We start from the raw sequence: 23,302 nt of genomic DNA, 5'->3' as shown, positions 1-23,302 counted from the left end.
GGACCGCAAACCATTTTGAGATTTTCAAGTGGACCCCGATCCAGAAAAGGTTGAGAACCACTCATAAAGACAGTGCACTACCTGTTTGACCCACCGGGAGGCACCCTCCCCCCCTCCCCACACACTCTGTGGACAATTCAATCAAGTTTCCATAAATGTAATGCTCAGTCTCTGTAATTCACCGTGTCTTGACAAAATGGCAATGTCTATTATCAGCCTTTTACACAACACACACACACACACACACACACACACACACACACACACACACACACACACACACACACACACACACACACACACACACACACACACACACACACACACACGCACCGGCAGGTGACTCAGAGATGATATCAACCACAGATCAGATTGTCCAAACGGATATCCAATCTGTGAGCTGCATTCCAATTAACTAGAGCATCTGGTTGTGTCATTATATTTTACTGTGCTGGCTGAGAATTGCATCCAACCATAAAGATAATGAAACAGATTAGCAATGGCGTGTGTGTGTGTGTGTGTGTGTGTGTGTGTGTGTGTGTGTGTGTGTGTGTGTGTGTGTGTGTGTGTGTGTGTGTGTGTGTGTGTGTGTGTGTGTTGGGGAGATACTGAGGGCAATGGAGAAAACAAAAACATAATATTCAATGCTATAAATATACATGATGATGATGATGCTACCAGTATACCTAAATGTTATCATTTTATTTTAATTCTTTTTTTTACGTTTGATTTTACACTGTCTCCCTCCCAGCTTTCCTACAGTCTGTCTCTCCTACACTGTCTAAGGGCTTTATTGTGTTTTTATCCCCAGTGATATTGTGTATCGTTGTTGTCGGGCAGAAACCTCTTATCTCTTTATTCTAACTTTCTGTGTTGTATCCTAAATGAATGCCCTACTTTATCATACTACAGCATCACACAAAAGCATCAAAAGTATTCGAGCTTGTAGATCTGCTACTTTTGCTATTTTTTAATGTGAATCTTGAAAAGTAACAGTTTTGGACACAGGAGGTTTCCACCCGAAAGAGACAATATATTTCATGGAAGTGTTCTGTCCTTTTATCACCAAATACATTCATTCATTCATTCAACCAAACTGTCCTACTGCCTGTCTCTCCTACACTAGCCTGCCCCAGCGCGTCTGATATCTGGTCTAGAGGGGCCGATTCAAAATCTCGGGTGAAAACAACCGGGGGAAAACAATAGGCTCTATGCACAGCAGCCATATTATCACTTCCTTCACAGGTGTTACCAATGATACTAATGAAGGCTCTGTTCCATTTAGTGTAGCACAGTGGTTTCCACGACCCCCATAACTCTGAGAGTGTACAAATGGAACCAAGTGGACCCTTATGGGTCCATTTGGTTCCATTTGTACACTCTCAGAGTTACACGTAAGGGGCCATTTGGAAGCTCATGAGGGTCCCTGGACCCCAACTGTAGACCCACTGGTGTAACAGAGTGTTCCAGTGAGCCAACATGCACAATATCAGCACCCTGACTCTGTTTGACCAGAATGGAACAGAGCCTTCATTAGTATCATTGGTAACACCTGTGAATGTCTTCATAACATGGCTGCTGTGAATAGAGCTTATTGGATGGCCGATCTGTGCGCCCGCCCCCGCCCCACGACCCTCCTCCTCCCCCAATGTGCATCATTGAGAGCCCTGATGTCACAACATGTGTGTATACTGTACTGTACTGTACTGTACTGTACTGTACTGTACTGTACTGTACTGTACTGTACCTTACCTCCTCTTCCCTGCCAGTACAGAGTTCAGGTACTTCTTGACGGCCATCTGTTTGCGGAAGCGGCTGTAGTTGTCTGTGAAGACGGCATCCGAGTGTCTCTTCCCCGGACTGTCCATAAGGTCACCACTGGGGGGCAACAGAGACACACAATACACAGCATGTGTCAAGCAGCACACAGACATCACAGCCAAACCATGACAGTCAGGGAGTTCCAGGGGGTCCCCAGCTAAATGATAAATAGTTAGGAACCAAATGGACCCTTATGAGTCTGTAACTCAGAGAGTGTACACATGGAACCAAATGGACCATAACGGGTCCATTTGGTTCCATTTGTACACTCTCTGAGTTAAATTAACATTGATTTATGAATATAGGCTACATTGGGGTCCCAGAGATAGAAATGCCATTAAATGGGGGTCCGTAGCCTAATGCATGTCAAACTGGGGGTCCTTGTAATTAAAATGGTTGAAAATACCTGCTAGAGCAAATGGGGGTCAAATAGGGGTCCACAGGCTAATAAGTGTCAATTTGGGAGTCCTTGTCATGAAATAGTTTGAGAACCGCTGGTCTAGGTCACTGGCTTTCAAACGTTTTGTCCCAAATTGATACCCCCACACACAAACACACACACACACACACACACACACACACACACACACACACACACACACACACACACACACGCCCGTAGCATATTGTCACGTAGGCTTGTAGCCTACATGAATGACATACAGTACCAATCACATCGGCATGAATGGAATACTTTTGTATATTAATGTATTTAACCCATACCGAGCAGTGCGCGTTCGAGTTACACTAAAATAAAGCCGTCATGTAGGCTATTCCCATTTCCCAGTGAGACTCGGACCGTCGGACGGGCGAGTCCCGTCCCGCTCCGCATTAATGAGAGATAGCCTGGAGAGAACATTAATGAATGAAGGCTGGTGTGTGTTGGACCATGGGTTAAATGTCTCATCTCCCGGTGGCCATGAAAATATAACAGCAGCGCCGCCTGTTAGACCGGTGCTCGCGCAGAAGAGTGCTCTCGCAGAAAGCGCCCTTATATTTTAAAAATAGCAGATCTACAAGCTCACAAGGCGTCGCTGGCTTGTGAGCTTGTAGATCTGCTATTTTCAATACAGACAGATCTACAATCTTATCTGAATGACTGTTAAAGCAGTTTGTTTAAATTACTTTATAAAATGTTATATTTTCACAGGGATTATTTATTAGTGTAGATATACAGATTTATGAGTGGATTATGTGTCCAGATGCCTCTCAGACAGTCAAACAATGCTGCTCCGCAGGTCTAGGATGGAATAAACGGGTGCAGCCAACGTCAACAACTGGCCCGACCAGACGTGAGATTTCAGCGTATGGTAGGATGAAGCCCACGTCAGGATATATTGATAAATGCCGAAAGGTGCGGTGATCTCGCCGTACGCCCATTATTTGGGCTGCACCGCGTTGATAAATGAGCGCCATTGTCTTTATATCGGTAGCCACCCTGTAAATGTCTTGTTTTACATTCTATGACCGTGACCCATTTGTTTGGGAAGCCACCAGGGCTTCCCAAACAATGGGTCAGGGTCATAGACTTCCTTGACGACACAGGCTGTCGCACATGCATTATCATTTTCTGTATTCATGACTATGATTACACTCCACTGTTGCTGCACTGCCACTATGACTTGTGTACACTTAAAGTTGGGTTATCTGCTGCTAAGTGTTGGCTCTCACCTGCACACAACACTGTGTTTCCATGTCTGCTGCTATTTGTATAGCTGCAAATGGTTCTCTATACTTGCACAAGAAGCATGTCGTCTGCCTTGTTTTATTTCTGTTTTGACCATGCACCTCAATATACTGTACAGGCCTATCATTGCTGTCGGGACAGAAACCGCTTATCTCCATAATTCTAACTTTCTGTTATTTTTTTCGTAAATTAATGCCCTGCTTGACACGACACGTTTTGAGCTTGGAGATCTGCTACTTAAAAAAAAATATATAATAATAATAATAATAATGAATCCTGAAAAGTAACAGTTTTGGACATACAAGGTTTCCACCCGACAGATACGATATTTTGACATTGTGTCTGCTCGTTATCTGACTTGGTTTCCCTCGTTTCTTTCTCTATTCTTTACCTTTGTCTTTTGCAACTGTAAACATGTGATGGGACAAAAACTAATTGATCCCATGGGGGATTTTTTTTTTTTCAGTTTCACCAGCTGATGGCTGTCTAAGTGGTCAGACTTGAGCACAGGAAGGGGGGTGGGGGGGTAACCACAACATGACCCATTGAAGCTTAGTCTGAATACTGAGATGTAAGTTGTACGTCTGAATTGTATGTTCTACAGTTTGGCATAATATCGTCGCTGTTGGGCAGACACCCATTATCTCCATTTTGTAACTTTTTTTTCTCGTAAATTAACGCTCTACTTGATCATACTACAGCGTCACACAAAAGTATCAAAAGTAGCAGGTCCACAAGCTCAAAACGGGAGCTGAAGCGATGCGTTTTGAGCTTGTAGATCTGCTACTTTTGCTATTTTTGAATTAGAATCTTTTAAAGTAACAGTTTTGGACATATGAGGTTTCCACTCGACAGAGACGACATCCATTTGTGTTCTATTGTTTGACACTGGGTTGTTTAGCACACTGGTTCCCAAACTTTTTAGCTCGAGACCCACAAGAGAATTGTCTCCCCAGGACCCAAACTAGTGAAAACAGCGGATCTACAAGCTCACAACATGTCGCGATGAGACAGGTTTGTGAGCTTGTGGATCTGCTATTTTCACATACTTTTTTGTTAATGGAATCATTTCGGGTTTTTTTTGTTTTCGTTTTTTTCTTCAAATGTTAGAATTGTCTTTTTATCGCAATATTTGGTTGTCAGACTGGCAATGATGGACAGTCTAGCAATACTTTGGCACGTTCAGAAACATACTTTGTGCTCTTTAGATACCTCTATAAAAGTATACAGTGTACACATCGAAAAGCAACAGAGCAAAACAATGTGATATGTGTGATATGTCTTATTTTAGTTTCCTGGACCGAGTATTTTACAAAGGTCTCAATCGTTCAGAAATGGTGATTATTAATAAGCTGGTCCACCTGGCTCTCATTGACTGCAGTGCGTTTGCCACCCAGTGCGATGAATCTTCCTGCTGGAATTGCTGGATAGGAAACATGATGTCGTTGTCCCATCCTTGATTTACCTTCCTTGATTTTGGGTAATAGGCTGTAGCTTTGCATTGTGGGTGAAAGGTTGCTTACTTGACTCGTTTCGATAGGGACTCCAGGTAGTCTTTGGCCGACAGCTGACCCAGGAGTTTACTGTAACCGCTGGTAAACAGACCATCCGCATGTCTTGTAGATCTGCCAGGACAAATACAGGCAGTCAGGGAACAGTAGGAAAGAAGGAAACATTTCACATCTTTTCACTTTCACTTTGTTTTATTATTTTTCAAGATATATATTTTTTTCAAAATATACACACAGTCGGGGGGCTGGACACATATTTTGTCCAATATATTCTGTCCACTCAAAATGCATTTCCTCTCAAGTAAATCCTCTGTCATTTTTGTTTTGTTTCATTTGGAACATTATGACAGTTTCCTGTATGTGACATCCAACTGCTTGACTGAAGTCTGGTTTATGTACACTGGTTTTATACAACGGATCGCGTAAATAGCCGATCTACAACCTCACAATGCATACTAGCTTTTGCTTGTAGATCTGAATAAAAAAATAGCAGATTTACAAGCTCAATAATTATTTTCGCTTATGTACAAATTATGCTCTGCGAATCAGAATCAGAATGAAATCAATTACTTTTCTTTATACACGTGCTAGGACAAATCTGTCATTTTGATGGTAGATCTTTTGATGCTTTACGGATTTACACAATCTTGATAGATTGATACGATACGATATTAATACAATATCAGCTGTACTTGCATCATTCCAGCATCTTACTTTGAGATCTTAGATAATGCTAATCATTGATTTTGATTCACCAGCCTAAAGCAATGATGTAATTACCTCCATTCCTCCTAATACTCTAAGCATTCAGCTTCATGCTAGACAAAAATGACATATATTCAATTCAATAGGAAAAAATGTAGGTCACTTGAAAGCATGCAATATTTGTCCTTCATACAGTCCATTAGACAGAGCATGGGACATTTACATGTCAAGCAGTGCTGTTGAGAGCGACTCACAATCAGGTCCAATAACATCAGGTCAGATGCAGTTCAGCTCTCAAGGACTCTTATTCCATATTTATGCTGCTTAACCCTTAACCCTACTATCGAAGGTAGAACTCAAACGTTATTTTACTCCTGATAGCAAATGCTAATTGAGGACAAGTCTCTCTCACTCTCAAACATGTAAACATTGAATATTGACAGTTTGGAGGGAATTGAGCCACACTTCTCTGCCGGGTCATTTCGGACCCTAACACCACAAGTGTCACTTTTTTGTCTGAGACCATCGGAATTTATTAAAATGATGATAAATAATTGTGTTGCGTTAAAATGGCTATTTCTGAGAATATCATGAACCCTCGTTCCAGTAAAGAAATGTAAAGGGTACTTTTTACCTATTTAAACTGGAAAACAGGTAAAAAATGACCCTAACACAATGGAAGGGTTAATGGTGTTGCATGACGGGTGGTTTGTTTCATTTTTATGTATGTTTTATCCCTGCTTCTGGTCAGACTGAATTAAATGCATGCTTATCCTTTTGGAAATCGGGATACATAGACTGTCTGTTTATTTGTTTTATTTTTTAAATTTTCTATATTTTTCCCTTCATGCTCTGTCTTATACAAAAACCGTGGAGCGCGCGCAAAAAAAAAGTCTTTAGGGTACAGACACACCAGAGTTTGATTCTGCCAATGCGGCGGATTCTGCCGATGCTTTTCAATGGGAACTGAGCGTTGTGTTGCCAATGCGCAGCTTTACGCTCCGTTCCCATCGAAAAGCATTGGCTGGATCCGTCGCATAGGCAGAATCAAACTCCGCTGTGTCCGTATCCTTACACCTGTAAACTGTGTTGTGACAAATAAACCGATTGTGATTGTGAAAGTGAAGCCGATGTTGACTGCAACAAAGCACTGGTTGACAGGTCTGAGGTTAATTACCTCGTTAAGCCAAAGATGAGTTTAAGGCTGTCTAGGTCGTTAAGGGATGGACCGTCACCTTCTGTCTCCAGGGACTGGGACCTTCTCACACACACGCACACGCACGCACGCGCGCGCACACACACACACACACACACACACACACACACACACACACACACACACACACACACACACACACACACACACACACACACACACACACCAGTAATAAATAAAATGATGATGACATAAATATAACGGCATAAATAGCATTAATGTTTTATGAACGGGATATTTTGTTTTTGTTACTTTTTTGTTTTGTTACATTGCGTGTTAAATAGCTCTGCATTCTCATAGTAATCATTGCTGTAGTTTGTTTGTCCATTAAAGGCTCTACAGCTCTTTAGTAAAGAAAAAAAAAATCAGGCTGGGATTTCTTGAGAGAGAAAATACCTAGTAACAGACATAATTGGAACCGTAACATTATAAATTAAAGCAGATAAGTGGCTTTTCTCTCCCAAAATGGATTAAATTGGCAGCACACCGGAAAAATGACGTTATCTCTATCGTCTCTCTATCTCTCTATCTCTCTATCTATCTATCTATCTATCTATCTATCTATCTATGTTCCAGTTTCCAATTTCATTAACCTGATCGTACAACTTGAATAAAATAAGTTCAATTAATACTCCATCAGAGATCAGACGAGGGTGCATGGCTTGCTTAAAAGCAGCACCACCATCGTTTGGAAGACTGGTATGTACCTGGTAGAGAAGACAGGCAGGGCGGCTGTTCTAGAAAACACCACACACAACAGAGAGCCCAGGAACACCAGCTGCATGTTGTACATCTGAGACATAACCTAAACACAGATGCAAAACACATACAGACACACGGTGGACAAGTTGATAGGCTACACAACTTTATATGTCGTTCATTTTATTTTGAAGAGAATATATTGTCACCGTGGGGCAGAAACCTCTTATATCCATGTTTTAACTTTTTGTGTTTTTTTTTCATAAATTAACGCCATACTTGATCATACTACAGTGTCACACAAAGGCATCAAAAGTATAGCAGATCTACAAGCTCGAAACATGGCGCCAAGCGATGCGTTTTAAGCTTGTAGGTCTGAGCTTGTAGATCTGAATTTGAATCCTGAAAAGTGACAGTTTTGGACATGAGGTTTCCACCAGACAGAGAGGATTTGGGAGTTGACCATATAGGCTACAATAGGGAAAGGTATTGTCTTATTTTGTCAGCCACGTATGTGTACAATCATTGTACACGTTGCTGAAAAAATAAAATGCCTTAACAGCGTCATAATGTGCTTTGTTTTCATTTCCTTTCTTTCTTTTTTGAACATTAAAAGAGCGGTAGTCTGTCCTTTAACCCCTCTACCAGTCTTGGTTATGCCTATGATTAGTTTCTGTAAATCATGTCTAAAGGGATATTTCACTTTCAAATCAAATAAACATAACAAATATATTTTAAAAAGTAATGGAAAAAACATGGCTCCCTCACATATTAGAATGTCCTTTTAATGCATGAGGGGGCTGTGATTTTTCCATTCCTATTTTAATGTATTTTATATATATTCTTTTTTTCATGTTTATTTTATTTGAAAGTGAAATATCCCTTTAATTTGTTTAACAGCTTTGCTACACATTGGAAAACATTTCTTGCATAAAAGTTGACTGCTTACACTGCTATTTTATGTCAGAAAAGGCTAATTAACGTAAATGAGGCTATCACTATTGCATGTTTGCATATACAACGAATTGTTCTTCGAAATGGTGTTTAAAAAAAAACAACTAAAAAAACTTTACTTACAGAGAGTGGTATAGTGGAATAATGGCTTTGGCTGCCGGACGCTGTCCAAGGTTCGGAAACTGGCTTTGGCTGCGGGACGCTGTCCAAGGTCCTGAAACTGGTTTTGGCTGTGGTCGCTGTCCAGGGTGCTGAAACTGGCTTTGGCTGCGCAACGCTGTCCAAGGTCCTGAAACTGGCTTTGTCAGCGGGCGCTATCCGAAGTGCTGAAGTTGGTTTTGGTTGCGGAGCGCTGTCCAAGGTGCTGAAACTTAAACAGTAATTGTGTCGAGAGCCTGTTGTCTTCAGCACCGTTCCTAAAACTACAGCTCCCTTTCACTCTTTCAATGTTCAACCCTTCACTCCTTCACTTCACCTTCTGCACGTTTTTATAGGCGGAAAAAAAGTCACGGCAAAGCAGCAACAGGCTGCCTCGTTATGAGCGTGACAACAACACGTCACTGTTGAGCTGGAGCCCGGGACTCAAACAAACACATGCGCAAGTTGTCCCCCTGTGTGAGTAACCAGCTCCGATTAGATTCTCTATTACTCAGCTTTTTTTTCCCCCCCTTCCCTTCTACTCAGATGGACCTAATTGTTTTTGGCAGCACACAATATTAGATTTATCTGAAATCCAATTCCATATATATTTATATAAATAAGTCAAAGTCTAGACAGAATTATGTACGTACACACATATATATATATATATATATATATATATATATATATATATATATATATATATATATATATATATATATATATATATATATATATATATATATATATATATATATGTGTATATATATATATATTATTATGAAATGCTTATCACGACTTTACATGAGTCAGTAGGAAGGGTTGTGTGTCACACAATGGCACACATTGATTGATAGATTGACTGTTAAACTGTGTCATTTTGGTTGCAGAACAGGTCATTCTTTTTGACCACATGAATTACTGTGTCTCTCTCTCTCTCTCTCTCTCTCTCTCTCTCTCTCTCTCTCTCTCTCTCTCTCTCTCTCTCTCTTCTCTCTCCCTCTCTCTCTCTCTCTCTCTCTCTGATGGCTTGTAGTAGCCAGCGTTTACCAGTCATGCTAATAGTTGTGGACACGGGAATTGAACTTTTGGCTTTGTTTTTCTGTGAAGAACTTAGTAACCTAGTTGTGATGATGTTGAAGTTTATACTATTATGGTCATTTTTGTATCTGTCAAAAGAATAAAAATCTGAACAATCAGTCAGTTTAAGTTTGAAAAAACACTTGGAAGAGATTTTAAAACAATCTACATCAAATATTTTCATATCAAGGACCCAGAAATTGGTATGTATTTGGCCTCGGACCCCCATCTGTATAGAGTTTGAGCCAGTGAACCCCATAAGAAAAACTTTGAGTTAAAATGATTCCAAAGTTTTCACATTTGTTTTAATTTTTAAATACACATGTACAAACTCACAGCATATCGCATGATGACACGTTTAGAGCTTTTAGATCTGCTATTTTCAAATAGACAAAGCATACAATATAAGATATGCTTACAAATATTAAGTATTAACTCCTTTTACTGGGGACCCCCTGGCAGCGTCTCAAGGACACCTGGGTGTCCCTAGACCCCACCTTGAGAACCACTACATGACCTGAGGAATGGTTGAAATACTGATGGGACAGACAGGCAGGCAGGCAGGCAGGCAGAAAGACAGACAGACAGACATACGGATGGACAGACAGACAGACAGACAGAGAGAAAGACATGTCCATGCCTTATGATTCATCCGTCATTGCCAGGGAATCTCCCCCCTGTGTCACTGATGGAATAGTAGCCTGGGAGCACACATCACACTGTGCGTATGGGTAATCATAGCACCTCAAATTGTATTGTTGTCATTATTGTCTTTACGTACACTTTATAATAACTCCTGTTTATGTAAAGTGACTGTGGGTACAGTGAAACGCGATATATAAATTGGATGTATTATTATATAACTTTATCTTATTTTATCAAATGTTATTGTATCGTGCTGTATTGATAATTTTAGACGACCAATGTTAACAACCTGGGACTACACATTAAAATGAGCTTTTAGCTATAACTCTGGCACATTTACATTGATGTGGAAACCACAATGTTGATTGCTGTGCATTGTCCCTCATAAAATCATAATAATAATAAGAATGTGACAATGGCTGGATGGATGGATTATGGTATAGATCAGGGGTCTTCAACGTTTTTCAGGCCATGGACCCCTTTGCTGAGAGAGAGAGATGAAGCAGGGACCCCCACTAGATATTGTATAAAATTATGTTGCAGATTAAGCTTTTTCATAGATTTCATAGATAGCTTCATAGACTTGTAGTACATTTATATTTGTTTTGTTTGTTGACTTATCTTTTCTATGTTGCATTCATGTTGATGTGTATTTTCAGACCTTTAACCACTTAAACACTCAATACTTAGTACATTTGACCTTTGGCTCTGTACTTGGTCTGCTCTTTTTTCCCCTCTACACCAAAACTATTTACCAAAAATAGCAGATCTGCAAGCTCACAACTGCTATTTTTGGCTAATGTTCTCCTCAGAATAGGGATTCTAGGGTTCATTTGGTTAATGTAAAAAATAAAGTTCCTATCACACAAAGATGTGGCGCCCCTGTAGTAACTCTGAGGACCCCCTAGGGGTCCCGGACACCCTGTTTAAGACCCCTGGTATAGATATAGAAAGTATGGATAAATGGACAGACAGACAGACAGACAGACAGACAGACAGACAGACAGACAGACAGACAGACAGACAGACAGACAGACAGACAGACAGACAGAACAGACAGAACAGATTTATTTTCCATACCACTGCTATTCCTTTGTAATTCTTCATTCATTATTATTTATTTGTCATTACTGCGGCTACAATGTTGAGGAGCCAAGAACAACAAAATCGCACTCTACATTTGTATAATATGTAACAATAACAATGTTGAACCTTGAATGCATGTGTACCATGCAGTGTTACTGTTTTGGAGAGTGATCTGGATACGTGCAGTGACCTTCCTTGCTAATTGGGATGCCATTGGCCAATTAAACTATTACCCCCATGTTCCTCGGTAATGTACCGGTAGCTGGTTGCCGTGCCATCAGGCCCCGGGATGACGCTGGTCCTGATTAGGAGGTCTGGTCCAACCTTAATTACACTCCAGAGACTTCCCTCCATTTCCTGGAAGCAACGCATGGAGAGACCGCAGCAAGGCAAGGGAGGACTCTGATTTATTTTTACCCAAGTAAAAGGAGCAATACCCGCGGCGGCGGAGAGTAACTAAGTACGTTTACTTGAGTAATGTAGCCTACTGCAGGGGTCTTCAACGTTTCTCAGGCAAAGGACCTCTTAGCTGAGAGAGAGATGAAGCAGGGACCCCCCCCCCCCCCCACACTACATATTGTATAAAATTGTGTTGCAGATAAAAAAAATAATCATAGATATCATTTATAACTTCATAGACATGTTTGATAGCACTATCATCAGTGTTGTGAAAATGTATGTTTTTGTTTGTTTGTTTGTTTGTTTGTTTGCACATTAACTATTTACTATTAATATGTTGGATTCATGTTAATGTGCATTTTCAGACATTCAACTAATAGGCCTACTTAAACCCTCAATACTTTGTAGACTTCACTCTGACCTAGTCAGCTCTTTTTTCCATCTACACCAAACCTCCATGCTGATGAATAGCCGATCTACAAGCTCACAACCACCTCGTGCCACGAGGCGTTGTGGATCTTGTAGATCTTGTAGATCCTGTAGAGCTTGTAGATCTGCTATTATTGGATGAAGTTCTCCTGAGAATATGGATGCTAAGTGGTTAATGCAAAAAGCTCTTATCACACAAAGATTTTCGGCCCCCCTGTAGTATTTTTGAGGACCCCCCTGGGGTCCCGGACCCCCTGTTCAATTAAAGTTAAGGTAGTAATGAGTGATAGCTTTTTGTTAAAAGATTAAAGCACTATATTGTGATAGTAATCATTGCAATAGAGTGTAACAGGACTCTCTGCGTCTCTCCAGCTCTTTAATAAACAGAATATTCACTTTCAGGTGGGTTACCAAATTTCAGCCAATCAGGAAAGAGTACCCATTTATATCAGCTTCAATTTTATAGTTCCAAGTTCGAGTTCCAATTTTGTATGCTCGTTTCTTTATGTCATCACTTCCAATTTAACTGGCAAAATCTGTATCCTGTGTGAGTTCTCTCTCCTGATTGGATAACATTGGTGTCCTGACCTGAAAATGTATGTTTCTGTTTACTAAAGAGCTGGAGAGGCAGAGAGTACTTGAGTACTTTCAACCAATGCCGGCGGTGCAGAGATATAGAGAAGAGGGAGAGACACGGCGTGGTAATTCCATCCTTCTCCATCTAATATCATTTCATCCAGCATATCCCTTCCATCTCTCTGTCTCTTCACTCTCACCCACTGTGAGATGAAGAAGTACTCCATTTTATTTTTACTTAAGTAAAAGTATTAATACTACAATGTAGAAATACTCTGTTACAAGTCAAAGTCCGATATTCAGAATTTACTTTTAGTACAAAACGTATTGGCATGAAAATATACTTAAAGTACAAAAAGTGTACCCAAGTATTTGCTTTTCTTTTTTTTTCCTTCATTATTAAATTAGTTGTACTTTTTCTGTAATTGTATTATTGCTCTGTAAAGCACTTTGAGCTTCATTTCATGTTATGAAAGGTGCTATACAAATAAAGTTGAAGTGGCTGAAGTGGTTCATTTCAAGTGCTAGACTCACCTCTTCAGTCTCCACCTTAGCCCGTAGCACTTGACCTAGCCTTGACGACCATGTAGTCTTAAAGGTTAACATGTGCATGTTATTTTGACAGATGCCAGGTTCATTTGCTTAGCTGACATCCTATAGGTTATATAACCTCAATGTACAGATTGTTTTTATTTTTGATATTATATTGTTTAGTCTGATGTTAGGTTCTTGGTTTATCTATGATCCTAGATTACTGAGACACTAACACGGTCTCTCTGCATTCGGTGTTGCATGTGTTTACCTTGCTTATTCTAAGTCACTCTGGATAAAGAGTGTCTACTAAATGCCTACATTGTGACTGTAAATTGTAAATTGTAATGTATGTATTGTAATGAAGTAACTAACTAATGTTGTAGTGGCATAGACTGGTAAAAGTACTGAAAATTGGAAATACTCAAGTAAGGTAAAACAATAAAATAAACATCTAAAATATTTACTTACTGTACTTATAGACCTAAATGTACTTGGTTACTTTGCACCACTGACCTTCACCCGCCAATCTCTCACACAACTTTGTTAGACGGCCCAATCTAGTGGTATCGACCCAACGAACCATCACGCCAGAAGGAAATGTTTGGATCGGGGCGGTGCACCTGATCTGGCGCAGCGCTCAGGTCCTGGACCTGGTGAGACGAAGGAGGAGCCCGGCCAGGAGACAACCCACAGAGCCTAGTCCCTCCACGTGCCAGAGCCTCCCCGTGTTCAGGCAGAGTACTTCCGGAGAAGCGGACTGAGTGGCCCTGTCTTTCCCTATAGGATTGACCGTGGGTAGCTACCTGGGATGTAAGTTGGGGCTTGATCAACCCCGGCTGGGTCACCTGGGCGAGGGTGTATGTTGCGAGACCCGAAACACCCTGTGACCCCAGGCTACAACACTGATGATACATCCCAGGTGCATCCATGTGATGTATTCTTTATAATATAATATATATATACATATTGTTCATTTAGCTGGTGATGATGATGGTTCCAGGTTGATTTGGAAGTTTTATAACATCGCACTTTTTTCACAATTTTCATCACAATTCATCACAATTCATTCACAATTCATCACAAATCATCACAATTTTTTCATTTGAATCCTGAAAAGTAACAGTTTCGGACATATGAGGTTTCCACCCGACAGAAACGATAGCCCATTTGGCAGGCCAGTTCTTCTCCTTCTGTTTCCATCTGCTTCTGTTCTTTACGTCTTGCTCTGTCACTCCAGCCACATGCATGTCCTCTCTCACTGCATCCATACACCTCCTCTTTGGACTTCCTCTTCTCCTCTTGCCTGCAAGCAGCTCCATCTTCAGCATCTTTCCCCCAATGTACCTCCTTACGAACATGTTCAAACCATCTCAACCTCGCCTGTCTTTTTTTTTATCCCCAAACCTTCTAACCTGGGCTGTGGGGAGCATTAAACTAGATGTAGTAGAACTACAGTGTAACTACATTTTGCTGTAGCTTGCTGGTAGTTCAACTACATTCATACTTGTGTGGCAAGTCAAGTAGTTCAACTACGTCTTTGGTATTTTTTTTCTCAAGCTACAATTTTTGGTAATAACATTCAATGAATATAATATTCATTTTGATTTACCATTACTGTGTTCTTGTAGCGGAACCCCATTTGAAAGGCAGGGCTCTCCCTTTGTCTTCCATCCTGATTGCTTTGAAGCATGACATGTTATACAAGCCAGTGCTGCATCTGATTGGCTTGACCTGGTAAGCACTTAAATGCTTCGCAGGGTGGGTTGCTGCAAAGAAGGCAGTGTGATCAATATAAACACACAAACACTCAGCAGTGTTTAATTAAATCTGATTTCCACGCAAGTGCAAACACCCTCCCCTCATGACCAACACACAAGTGTGTGTGTGTGTGTGTGTGTGTGTGTGTGTGTGTGTGTGTGTGTGTGTGTGTGTGTGTGTGTGTGTGTGTGTGTGTGTGTGTGTGTGTGTGTGTGTGTGTGTGTGTGTGTGTAAAAGTATCAATACTGCAACATAGAAATTTGCTGTTACAAGTAAAAGTCCGGAATTAAAATTGTACTTGAGTAAAAGTACAAACGTATCGGTATCAAAATGTACTTAAAGTAACCAAAAGTTTAAAGTACTCATTAGGCAGAAAAAATAATAAAATAAAATAAATCTGATTTCCACGCAAGTGCAAACACCCTCCCCTCATGACCAACACACAATTTTGCCTTTTGCCTTTTGTGTGTGTGTGTGTGTGTGTGTGTGTGTGTGTGTGTGTGTGTGTGTGTGTGTGTGTGTGTGTGTGTGTGTGTGTGTGTGTGTGTGTGTGTGTGTGTGTGTGTGTAAAAGTATCAATACTGCAACATAGAAATTCGCTGTTACAAGTAAAAGTCCGGAATTCAAAATGTAGGTAAAAGTACAAATGTATCGGTATCAAAATGTACTTAAAGTAACCAAAAGTATAAAGTACTCATTAGGCAGAATGTCTCATTTCAAACGTTTTCAAATGTATAAAATGTCAAAAAAACATTTGAAAATATCAGATCTACAAGCTCACAATGCGTCACAGTGCCCTCCCGAAGCTCCCGTCACTCCAGATAGCGATACTCCGGCCCAACCATGGCCATATTTGAGAAAACATTTTTTTTATAGTCTTTTAAGTCTTTGGTCTTCACTTTAAAAACCCAGAAGAACCCTGAACAAAAAAAGGGTCAACTTTTCTTCTGCAATACAACTCAATTGAGAGGCATATTTTTGCTGGCATGTGACTTTTTTGTAGATTATAATTTTGTATTTAATATACCCCACATGCACATTTTCAATGAAGCGCTTAAAGGACGACTTCACCCATTTTCTGGTCCTCACTAAAGCTCATAATAATATGGCATCATTTTTGTCCAATCAGTCTGTGTCTCAGAGGAGGGCTGTGGACAGTTCAGAAACCCGTCTACCAGTGACATCAACGATGGGGAATCCAAGCTAATAGAAACTACAGGCTTTCTATTCCTGGAAAGTTAGCATGTTATAATGGAAGCCATTGTTCTCAGGTTAATACAAATCAAAATAAAACATTTGAAATATTGAAATAATTCCTAACGATGATGTCACTGGTAGACGGGTTTCTGAAGTGTCCACAGCCCTCCTATGAGACACAGACTGAGTAGATAAAAATTACATAATTGTATCAGGTGGACCATTAGTGGGGATCTAATGTTGTAAATGGGTGAAGTCGTCCTTTAAACAAAAAGTGGTTGAACTTCTTTGACTGTAGTTATACAAACTACGTTTCTCCCAGGGGTCTAAAATGTAGTTTGTTAAAACTACTGCCATGGTGAAGTAGCTGTAGCTTTACAAGCTATACGCTTTCAAAGCTTCCCCAACACTGGTTAGAGGGCATTTGGCATTTTGGCTGGTCAGTTGAAAAACCTTTAAAAGCCATTTTTATCAGTTTGCTTCTTGGCGTAGTTACTTGCTTAGTAGGGTCACAAAAGAAAGAGCTGAGAGAGAAAAAAAGATTGGTTTATAAAAGCTGAGGTCAGCTTCGGGTGGCTCTGACCCACGCCCAAGGGGTCCTTGAGGGGGTTCCAGGGGGTCCCCAGCAAAATGTGTTAATATAGCATCACAATCAGTTTAGACACTTTAAACGTATATATTGACTATTTGAAAATAGACCCCCATGAAGGACCCCTGGGGGTCTAAAATAGATCTACGTCTAAAAAAACATTTAAAAAAACAGTTTTAACCATAAAACAAACAACCATCTCTCTTGTGAGGACCAGGAAAGTTGTCAAATTCCCTACTCAAATTCTACTATAATTGTGGAGACACACACACACACACACACACACACACACACACACACACACACACACACACACACATAAACGCACACTCACGCGCACGCACACTCACACGCACGCACACACACACACACACACACACACACACACACACACACACACACACACACACACACACACACACACACACACACACACACACACACACACACACACACGCATACTGTACACACATGCGCGCGCGTGCGCGCGCACACGCTAACGCTCAAGCAGAAGTCATGAGGTGAGGGTGTTTGCACGTGCGTGGAAATCAGATTTAATTAGTTGGGTGAATAAGAAGTGACTCACTGGCCCCGCCTGCCTTGGATAACAACACGACCTGCACTCACACTGCACTCTACACGGCTCTCTCCCCAGCTAAATTAGTTCATATATCGAAATATTTCAAAATAGCCGTTCTACAAGCTCACAAACGTGTCACGTTGTGAGCTATTCTCAAAATATATTGGGAAAACATTTGAGCTTTTTTTATATTTCGGAAACATGATATGAGAACCACTCAGGTGTAATGACACTTTTACACCAAGTCTAAGTCTAAGTCAAGTCAAGTCAAGTCAAGTCAAGTCAAGTCAAGTCAAGTCAAGTCAAGTCAAGTCAAGTCAAGTCAAGTCACCTTTTATTTGTATAGCATGCTTACATGAGTTGATCCAAAGTGCTTTCCAGTCAGGAGAAAACTACATCCATGACACATAACATAACATACGTCAAACATACATCATGAGACACAAATGGCCAAAAATAGTAAAAACAGAACACGTTAATGGAAGCAAACACATTGACGCAAACAATTATCAAAAGCAAACAGATTAAAACTAAGAAAAGAGAGGGAAAACATTTATAAATGAACAAAACTGTTACACAACACTATAACCTAATTGGCTTCACCTATTATTATCCGTTGTGTGCACACCACTGTGTGCGTGTATGTGCATGTGCGCGTGAGTGAGTGCGTGCATGCGTGCGTGTATGTTTTACGTGTGTCACAGTAGCATATGAGTCAGTTCCTGCGGCTGCCACTGTCTCATGTTCAGGTTCAGGTTTGGTGGGGGTGATAAAGCCAGCAAGCCTGCATCCACTGTCATATTGTTGCTGTTGGGCAGAAACCTCTTATCTCCATATTTGAACTGTTTGTGTTTTTTCGTAAATTAACGCCCCACTTCATCGTACACACAAATGCATCAAAAGTAGCAGATCTACTTTTGATGCAGATCCACAAGCTCGAAACGCGGAACGAAGCGACGCGTTTTGAGCTTGTAGATCTGCTACTTTTGCCGTTTTTGAATTTCAATCCTGAAAAGTTACAGTTGTGGACATGGTTTCCACCCGACAAAGACGATATTAAAGCCAAATGTATACTTTATTGTATGACGGTGTATCACAGATAGCCTGGTAACCCTCCCCCCTTCCGGAAATCTCATTTGCATTTGAATTCAGGAATTGGTCTGGTCTACAGGCCTGTATGGGCAATTTGGGAGCTGGGCGGGATTAGTACAGTTGACTGACAACCTCTTCAGCCAATCAGCAATTTGTTCCCCTTCAGCAGTTCGTTTTCCCCACCACCAGCCAACAAGCCAGCCAGCAAGGTGACTTTTGAAAAGGCCATGCCGAAAATAGGTTGCTTTATTCGGATACATGCGTGTCACTGCCCGCCCCTGCCGGTTCTCTGAATTTTTATTTTTAAATAGGCTCAGTCATGATTAATTGACCACATAAATGAAGTTAAACAACTACATTATATCCGAACGATATCTTAAAAGTAAATTCATGTCCTCAAAAAAGAAGTTTGAGAGCGTTTTAAATTTTTAAAACCGAAACCAAAAACAGCGGACAGAAAACAATGGCTGCCGTTCCATTTTGGTCGTCTGCACTGCACTCGATTCCATTCGGTTTCACTTGAACTCGCCACCTGATTGGCCAACCTTCGCTGTCAATCACAGAACAATGAGCGAGGACGCTGATAGGTGAGTTCATGTTATGAACTCCGGAGAAACGCCCAGACAGGCCTGTAGGCCAGACTCACTACTGAAATCAAATACAAATGAGATTTCCGGAGGGAGGGGTTTACCAGGCTATCACAGATGCACAAGCTCACAAACGTGTTACAGTTTTTTTGCTCATGTTAAAGCATTATATTCTGATAGTATTAATTGCTATAGAGTGTTTGTTCAACAACAGGGAGACCCCCCCAATCTATCCAGCTCTTTAATAAACAGAACATACTGACTGTACATGTTCAGGTGGGAGAGAGTATCAACTTCAATGTTATATTGTTCCAGTTCCAATGTTGTCTTCTCATTTCCTTGAGTCATCACTTTCGTCACTCACTTTCACATGTTGATCCTGTATCCTGTATGAGTTCTCTCATCTAGGATACAATTGGCATCCCGACGTGAAAATGCATTTTCTGTTTATTAAAGAGCCCGAGAGACAGGGAGACCCCTGCTACTGAACAAACGCTCACTCTATAACAATGAGTACTATCAGAATACAGTTATTTAACACTTATTTTAACAAAGGAATATCACTTACCCTACCTTTAACATCTACGAAAAGTGGGTGTCCTGACCCTTTAACTACTTCACTACTTAAACCCTAGCATTTCCCCCATACTGTGGGGAAAGCTTTCGCAGAACCTGACACTTTTATAGATCCCTGAGGGACTCCGCTCAACCATAATGGGGTTTAAGTGGTTAAACCCTGTATGTAAACTGGACCTGAGTTTCCTCTGTAGACTACTTAGGCGGCGTTTTACGTCTACACCAAATATCTTCACCAAAGAATAGCTCACAACGTGACACGACACGTTTTGAGCTTGTAGATCAGCTATTTTTTGGCGAATTTCCCCCCCAGAATAGGCATGCTGGGGTTCAAGTGGTTCGTAGATTATTGGCGGAGCGAACTCCCAGAGAGAATGCTATGGCACACAAATAATCACTATAGAGAACTACAAGACAACGCAGAACCTCACCCAATGTGAGGAAAACAGACTTACAAATTGTGTGACTCGCGGTCCAGCAGTGACATGGGCACACGTGTCAGCCAGCCAATCAGAGAGAGTGAGTGAAAATAATGCATCGGAGGCAGGTTGGTTGGTGCAGACAGACATTACGCTGGGACGTGCTTTCGCAGACACCACAGGACTGTTTTTCTTTCTCTTTGATCAAAGTCAAAGTCCTGGATCTCGACTCCCTGACCAGACTCAAAACTAACCTACGGTAAAATAATTCCTGTCCTCAAAATACAAGTGAACATACAGTAGTTTCACTCTTTGATACACCTTGACACCTTGATAGAGGAAACCCCCACCCCCCGCCCCACCTTTCTCTGTAAATATACCTTTATTCCAATATGTTTTGTGTTGTATTTGTATTGTTTTTATTTTTTGTGATCCGTTTAGCATAAGCTGTTTGACTGTACTACATGTACTGTGAGCAATCTTGTTAGTAAAGTATTCAATCAATCAATCAATCAATCAATCAATCAATCAATCAATCAATCAATCAAACGTGCGTGCGTGCGTGCGTGCGTGCGTGCGTGCGTGCGTGTGTGCGTGCGTGCGTGCGTGTGTGTGTGAATGGTTGAATGTGAAATACATTGTAAAGCACTTTAAAGGTGCAAAGACTAGAAGGGTTACCATATTTACCGTCTGTACTTCTGTTCGTCTGCCCTCGCCAATTATGGCCAGATATGGAGATGACTGACGTCATAGTACTGACATAAATGAATGATATGATAGACTGACTTCATAACGCTACCGCACTAGTATCTATCTATCGCTCTATCTCTCTATCTCTCTATCTATCTATCTATCTATCTATCTATTTATATATCTATCTACCCAACAAATCTCTATCTGTATATCTGTCTCCTGCATATCTTAAGAACCGTTCAACTTCACACTTGGCGGGTGTATTGCTTGAGGACCCAATGTGGTGCAATGTTGATGGTTACATGCAAAGTCAATGCAAATATGCAAATGCGCACACATTCACACCGGGCACCAAAGCAATTGATGCGATATATGACAAGTGTCAGTTGTGTCCCACGAGTGACGCCATATAAGGTGATAATATGTGACATGACGTAATATGACATGAACTACATATACCGCACTATTATATATATATCCAGTATATATTTATACACTCCGTGAATCAAAGGACGGGGACAGACGGAGGGTAGACTATAGAGAACAGAACTTTGATTACAAACACAAGGACAGCTCACTCTGCCCCACTCTCCTGAATAATAGATTACAAGCACAAGGCCCACTCCGAATCCGGTCGAGAGAATCCAGCCTCCTGGTTGTACTCCAGTCTGGGTGTTCTACTCGGTTCACATCCCACCCGCCCACTTCTTCCAAGCTGGAAGGAGGAGAGAAAAACGAAGCCGAAGGCCCAGCCTTCGTGCTCCGTCACAGAACCAAAAACCAGTCAGAAATAACTACAAACACACCTACGGATCCCATCAGTCCCTCGGAACAGGATGGCACACCAACCACAGGTTCCAACCGGAGAGTTTCTGAGGGCAAACAGGGAGGAGATGACGAGAACGAAAAAGAAGGGGAGGGAGGAAAGAATGGCGATGAGGGCTTCATGGAGAAAATGGAGGACTTTGTACATAAGATGTGGGAGGGCCGGTGGCGCGTCCTCTCCTTCGACATGCTCCCCGAATGGCTGAAAGACAACGACTTCCTCCTCCACGGTCACCGGCCTCCCATGCCGTCCTTCAAGGCCTGCTTCAAGAGCATATTCAGGATTCACACGGAGACCGGAAACATCTGGACGCACCTGCTGGGCTCCGTGTTCTTCCTGTGCCTGGGACTCGTGTACATGCTGAGGGACAACGCGTGGTTCGTGGCGCCGCTCCAGGAGAAGGTCGTGCTCGGCTCGTTCTTCCTGGGAGCCGTCCTCTGCATGTGCTTCTCCTTCCTGTTCCACACGGTCTACTGCCACTCCGAGAGGGTGGCCAAAGTCTTCTCCAAGCTGGACTACGGCGGGATAGCGTTCCTCATCATGGCGTCCTTCGTTCCGTGGCTCTACTACGCCTTCTACTGCTCCCCCCAGCGGTGCATCACCTACATCACGGTGGTCTGCGTCCTCGGCCTGGCCGCCATCATCATCTCGCAGTGCGAGTTCTTCGACACGCCGCAGAACAGAGGGGTCCGAGCGGGCGTGTTCGTCGCGCTGGGTCTCAGCGGCCTCGTTCCGACAGCCCACTTCATCATCAGCGAGGGTTTCACCAAAGCCACCACGATCGGCCAGATAGGTTGGCTGATGCTGATGGCGGTGCTCTACATCACGGGGGCGTGTCTGTACGCCGCGAGAATCCCCGAGAGGTTTTTCCCCGGCAAGTGCGACATCTGGTTCCATTCTCACCAGCTGTTCCACATTCTGGTCGTCGCCGGGGCGATCGTCCATTTCCACGGGGTTTCCAACCTGCAGTGGTTTCGTTACACGACCGGAGGAAGCTGCGACGCCGAGTAACACACTCACACACACGGACATAAACACAGCAACATATGGAAACATAGCAAACTCAAAACAAAATACAGACGTTGTAATATTGATATTTTCTTTGCTTTTAGGTTCAATTGAAACCTTTTCTGCTTTAATGAGATAACTGACTGAAGAACAGAGAGGGGCGGTGAGCTTTTAAAGCAAAGTATATTTTCTTCGCCATGTAAATAAGATTTGAAACCTTGATGATGAATAAATCAGATATATTCCGAAGAGAGAGAGGATGAAAACTTCTTCATAAACCAGTTGTTCTTTCTAAGAGGTGAAACAGATGGACAGAAGAGAGATGGACAGAGAGAGAATGTTACGACGTAATCTGGTCAGGTTTGCGATCCAAATGTAAGGTCAAACTCAAATAAACAACACATGAAACACGCACAGCAGCTGCCGGTAGTTAATGCTTCCTCTTGTCTTACAACGCAGTGCAGCTGCACGCTCTCACCTCTGCTCACATTCAT

General features: G+C 41.7%; 2 protein-coding genes across 2 annotated transcripts; one reads left to right on the top strand and one right to left on the bottom strand.

Moving 5' to 3' along the window:
- Positions 1–1,748: 1,748 nt before the first annotated feature.
- LOC311053625 (VIP peptides-like) lies at positions 1,749–14,811 on the bottom strand (the record flags this gene model as incomplete). The annotated part of the gene is made up of 5 exons (XM_084069259.1): positions 1,749–1,878; positions 5,032–5,133; positions 6,902–6,982; positions 7,648–7,745; positions 14,701–14,811. The coding sequence occupies 5 exons, from the start codon at positions 14,809–14,811 to the stop codon at positions 1,749–1,751; spliced, it is 522 nt and encodes a 173-aa protein (XP_083925385.1).
- A 2,732-nt stretch (positions 14,812–17,543) lies between these two features.
- LOC311053620 (adiponectin receptor protein 2-like) lies at positions 17,544–22,811 on the top strand (the record flags this gene model as incomplete). The annotated part of the gene is made up of 2 exons (XM_084069244.1): positions 17,544–17,548; positions 21,578–22,811. The coding sequence occupies 2 exons, from the start codon at positions 17,544–17,546 to the stop codon at positions 22,809–22,811; spliced, it is 1,239 nt and encodes a 412-aa protein (XP_083925370.1).
- Positions 22,812–23,302: the final 491 nt, after the last annotated feature.

The sequence above is a fragment of the Gymnoscopelus microlampas genome (assembly GCF_963454915.1).
Source record: "Gymnoscopelus microlampas genome assembly, chromosome: 2".
NCBI classification, from domain to species: Eukaryota; Metazoa; Chordata; class Actinopteri; order Myctophiformes; family Myctophidae; genus Gymnoscopelus; species Gymnoscopelus microlampas.
This window is presented reverse-complemented; position numbering and strand designations above follow the sequence as displayed.